Source organism: Elephantulus edwardii, unplaced genomic scaffold, assembly GCF_000299155.1.
Source record: "Elephantulus edwardii isolate Elephantulus edwardi_28Jun2011 unplaced genomic scaffold, EleEdw1.0 scaffold00145, whole genome shotgun sequence".
NCBI lineage: Eukaryota > Metazoa > Chordata > Mammalia > Macroscelidea > Macroscelididae > Elephantulus > Elephantulus edwardii.
The window spans coordinates 8,509,075-8,514,385 of NW_006399895.1; the positions used below are offsets into that span (position 1 = coordinate 8,509,075).

Consider the following 5,311-nt stretch of genomic DNA (forward strand, 5'->3'; position numbering starts at 1 on the left):
CTGGTTTAGAATGAGGCATCAAGTTTCTTAAGTCTTGCATTAAGTGTCTTGTTCTGAAATTTATTCCTCTGGAAGAAAAGATGAGAATTCGTTCCTTATTCTTCCACTTGCCCTTGCAAACGGGGCCTGGGATACGGTCTCTATCTTCCTCCTTCCCCTCTTCGGCTGTGTCGTTAAGCTTAGCCGGTGGTCTGACATCTTCTTCGTCTCTTTTTGGTCTCTTGGTCTTGATAGCTAAGTCTCCACGACAATTCCTCTTGGTAGCTGCCATCTCGCCTCGCGCCACTCGCAATCTTCCTTCCGACTCTGTACAACCTTAATTAATATTGATATCACTAAATTAAGCACATGAAAAATATTGAATTGGCCTATGTTATATGTATTATTATAACAAAAAAGTTCTAATACTGAAGAAAGTTTTATTTGGGTGCTATTTCTCTAAAGGATAGAGAAATTTTTCTTACTTGAAGATGTCAGTTGCATAAAACCAATTAGATATTAAGCAGTTACTCTGGTTTTACTGTAAATTTTCTTTTCTAAGTGAAAAATGTTTATGAAAGAGGGGAAAGTTGGCACATTCCTGTACACGTTACTGCCTTCATTTAGCTTTTCACAGGAAAATTTCAGTAACTGCTAGTGTAAATATATTGGGCAGGTTTAAGAATCCAAACGTTTCTGACCAATTGAGACAGACTCTTCCTAGTTCATCTTTTTTATTTCCACTCACTGATGTTCCATCATTCCTCAAGTGAAGATTAATTAGTACAACCTTAGTTACAAGAGAAGAGAAAATTAGGGTAAGAAGACACTATTGTGTAAGTATTGGGGCACAAAGTCTAATAAATAATGCATTCTTATTTTTCACCAAGGCTTTAGATATAAATTAAGTGAATTCCTGTCTGCATTTTACATGGGAGTAAAATAAGACTAGAAGAAGTGATTGTCCAAAATCCTGTCAGTGTTGGATCTAAGACTAAAGCCTAAAAACCAATAGACATCAATAGAAAAATAGACATTTAATCAGTAACTTTTTTCCATTTTAAGTTTAATTATATTATACTTTCCCAGACAACTCAATGGCACATAACAACAAAAACATTACTTTCTTAATTCCCTAGGGCTGTAATAACATAGAAGATAGCCTTAAAGATATAGCTATTCACTGTTGTTGTTGTTGTTAAGTGCTTTCGAGTCCTAGACTATTCATAGTGACCCTATGAATGAGAGACCTGAGCACTGTTCATAGAGTTTCTGGAGGCAAGCCATGTTGGAAGTGGATGCCACTCCTGCTTCCAAGCTTGTTTTAATCGGGAAGCTCCATCACACACTGTCCACCATGGGTAACCATTATCTCATTTGGCACCTCAGTGTCACAGTGTAAAGCAACCATGAGTTACCTCTGTAAAGCAATGCATAGACCAGTGCTATACCACTTAGAAGAATGTTTGACAAAAAACAATGGGTTTTTAGATATGAGGCCATATCACATCGCTTCACTCCCCTTAGCAAATCAACATTCCACCCTACTGCTCACCAATCCAGCCAACAGACTTCTGTAGAACCAGCTCCTATAGATGACTTTCAAACTGGTTCCAGAGGTGTGCTGCTAATCAAAAAAGGATTTTTAAATAGGAAGCCTTATCACATCACCTCACTCCACTTAGCGAATCAACATTCCACCCTACTGCTCACCAATCCCAGCCAACAGGCTTCTGTAGAACCAGCTCCTGTAGATGACTTTCAAACTGGTTCCAGGACCCAGTAGCTATTCACTACTGGCAGTATACCCTAATGAAATCAGAGTTGCAACTTAAGAAAATGTGTGCATAGGTATGTTTATTGCTGCATTACTCATAATAGCAAGGATATTGAAGCAGTCCAAGTGCTCATCAACAAATGAATGCATAGAGAAACTGTGGTACAATGGTAAAGTGGAATATTATGTAGCATTGAAAATAATAAAGAATTCATAAAACTGCAACATGGGCAAGTATAGAGGACATTATATCAAGTGAACAACAAAACACAGTATAAATGAATGAATGTGTGAAACAAAATGTACATGAATGAAACAATGTACACAAATTTTGTATGTAAACTAATATAAAAGAAAAATTTTTTTAAAAGAATAGAAATTCATTGTCTCATAGTTCTGGAGACTAGGAATCCAAATTCTATGCATTGTTATGGCTATTTTTTTTAAAGTTATATTTGGTTTGTGGTTTTGGGTTTTTTTATTCATAATGTGTTTCTTATGACCATTCCCATACATTGTGTCTTATAAAATTAACCACTACTAATCATGTCCACTATCACCCTTCCTCCTCAGATCCCCACTGAATCTTCCCTAATTCCTTCACCACCTCCTTCCACCCATCAAACTCTACAGCTCCATGATTTAGCCCTCTGCCCTGTACTACCACGGCTCTCTCCCCTCCCCTTTTGGATATCCATACACATTTTTACAATAATAATCTTGTGCAGCATTTGTCCTTATGGACCTGAGGTATTTCACTCAGCATATTGCTCTTTAGCCTCTCCCATGTTATATAGTATTTTTGGGAAATTGTTGCTCCTGAGTGCTACATACAGCTGTGTTGTTTTTGTCTGGCCTAAGAGAATGGACTTCCTTCACTTGTCCAGCTTCTTGAAGCACCAAGCATCACTTGATGTTCCTTAGATTGTAGATGTATCTTCACATGACACCTTGTCTCTACCTTATGGGACTTTATTTCCAAGTCAGTTCTTCCTTTTTATAAGCACCACTCCAAAGGGATTAGGACCTAGTCTAAGATGAGCTAGTTTACTTTTAACTGAAAGCATCTTCAAAGAAATACCTATAAGTTCACATTTCATTTCAGCGAATGTGACCCAAACAAGGTCACATTCCTGGTACACTCAGTTATAAATACTAGTAATTGTTAGCTGTGCATACAATGACAATAGTTAAGAGTCAAGACTAATTAATTATAATGTTTTTTTCCTAACTATATAAAGACATTTTGCTATTTATGTTATAAAGGATATGGCAATTGTATTTTTTTCCAGATTGAAGAGGAAAAGAGGAAAAATATAGAAGCTATGAAAGAGGAAGAACGGATAAAAGCAACCAAAGAACTGGAAGCTTGGAGAAAACATCAGAAGAAAGGAGAAGAACAAAAAAAGATTCAGAAAGACAAGAAATTGCATCAAGAACAGCACATTGAAGAAGAAAGAGAAAAATCAAAGAGCAAAAAGAATCTTAATAGAAATTTGGTGTCTAGAAATCTTTCCACAAAAGGTACAATTATTAATATTTTCTAGGAAAGCAGCTTCTTTTTTGTAAAATACGTATTACATTTTTAAAAATCCAACCTATTTAGAGCATTAAATCATTGTTTTTATGTATTAAGAATAATATCATTAAAAGACTAATTTATTTTAGGGAGTATTGAAATTTTCATTAGAAAACAAGGAGATATTCAGTACCTTTTGGATTAGGTATTTTCTTTTGATATTTATGTAAGAATTAATTGTTAAACCTTTGGTTTCCTTATGACAAATTACAGAAAGACTTGGAGTAGGCTAATAGTGCCAGGAACATTCATTTATTCCTATAGAGATAAGCAAAATTTTCATGAAAAGGCTTATTTCTACACATGACTCAGGCAAATGAGGAATATTAAAAATAAGTTTAAGGTTTGATACTTGAAGTCTTCTTAAAAACAGGTTGAAGCCTGACTGCTTCTGGCTTTTTCATCCTGATTATCTTCAAAACAGGTAAAATGACTTTCTTATTAAACATACCAAGTTTGCTTATATTGGCTATGATAATATTTAAACTTCATTTTGTTATATTTAGTACTTTCTTCATATAAGTAAATATTGAATTCCTGTAAATGGAACGTATGGTAGTAAAATCATTTTTTAATAATAAATATAATTATAATTAATTATTTGGATCACAAGATTATGTAATTTTTTAATTCAATCCTCAGAACAGCACTTCATGATAATTTTAACATCATAATTTTAGAGGAAGTAGGAGGTAAATGTTCAGACAGGGAGCTCCGGTGGTCTATAGGGTATGAATTTGGACTGCTGACTTAGAAACATGCAGTGGGAATCCGCCAGCTGCTTTTCTGGAGAAAGATGGGCTATATCCTCCCTTATGTTGCTAGGAGAGGCAGTTCTTTGGAGAAGGACATCATGCTTGGAAAGGTGGAGGGTTCATGAAAGAGAGGAAGACCTCAGTGGGATGGAATCACATAGTGACTGCAGCAGTGGGATCATTGTGTCAGAGATGATGAGGATGGCACAGGATAGGACAGGGTTCAGATCTGTTGTTCATAGAGTTGCTATGAGTCGTACTTGTTGCACCTTACAACACCCAGTAACTCTTCGACAGAAAGTTATGATGTTAATTTTAACGTGCCATCTTGACTAGGCTAGGATACCCAGTGGTGTGTTGAAACACTAAAAGTTGTTCTGTATTAGTAGATGTAGGGAATTCTGGTGGCCTAGTGGTAAGAAGCTGTGCCACAATTCTGAGGGCATGTAGTTCAAATCCAACAGCTGCTCCACTGGGGAAAGATGGGCATTCTCTTCCTATGTGATTAACTACCTCTGAAAACCCACCAGAGCATCAGCTGTGGGTCAGTTCTGACTCTACGATACACAGTAACAATTAGTATTTATAGTGTTCTGGTAGCCTAGTCTACAGGAAGTAGTGCTGCTAACCCAAAGCCTAGCCACTCCAGTGGTTCAAAGCCACCAGCCACTCTATAGGAGAAAGACAATAGTCTCCTTTTGTGCAATTTATAGTCTTGGAAACCCAACAGAAGGCCAGCTATGATGTTTTATTATTTTTTTTTTGTGCCTGTATCTTTATGATCTAGAGCTTACTTGATAACACCTAATAATGCCTTTGTTCTTCTGTCTGCATTAAATTATCAATCTCTAGTCCATAAAAGGGGAGTCTCTGGTGGCCTAGTAAGGGTTTAGGTTTATGTTGCCAACCAGAAAGCACATGGTTTAAATGCACTAGTTGCTCCTCATGAAAAATATGGACCCAGTGTGATTTATAGCCTCTGAAAACTCTCTGGAGGGAAAGCTATATAACAACAGTCCTCAATATTGAATATTAATATTATACTAATATTAACAACAGTCCTTAATATTAATATTGTATTGGTATCAGAGATCTTCTCAAGCAGCTTTTGGAATTATACCAGCTTTAAATTCACTAATAGGGATATTCCGTTGCTTACCTTTGAGCCAAACTCTATTTGAACCTTTTTTTATTTGTTTTCATTTTAGCCAACATTTTTTT

At 36.0% G+C, this 5,311-nt stretch overlaps 1 protein-coding gene across 1 annotated transcript in view; it reads left to right on the top strand.

Moving 5' to 3' along the window:
* The window catches only part of DYX1C1 (dyslexia susceptibility 1 candidate 1), a gene marked incomplete at its 3' end in the record, with an annotated part of 39,048 nt that overhangs the window by 15,621 nt on the left and 18,116 nt on the right, over nucleotides 1–5,311 (top strand). The window contains exon 4 of the mRNA XM_006894536.1: nucleotides 3,049–3,280. Within this exon, the coding sequence (XP_006894598.1) occupies nucleotides 3,049–3,280 (232 nt within the window). The remainder of the gene's footprint in view (nucleotides 1–3,048; nucleotides 3,281–5,311) is intronic.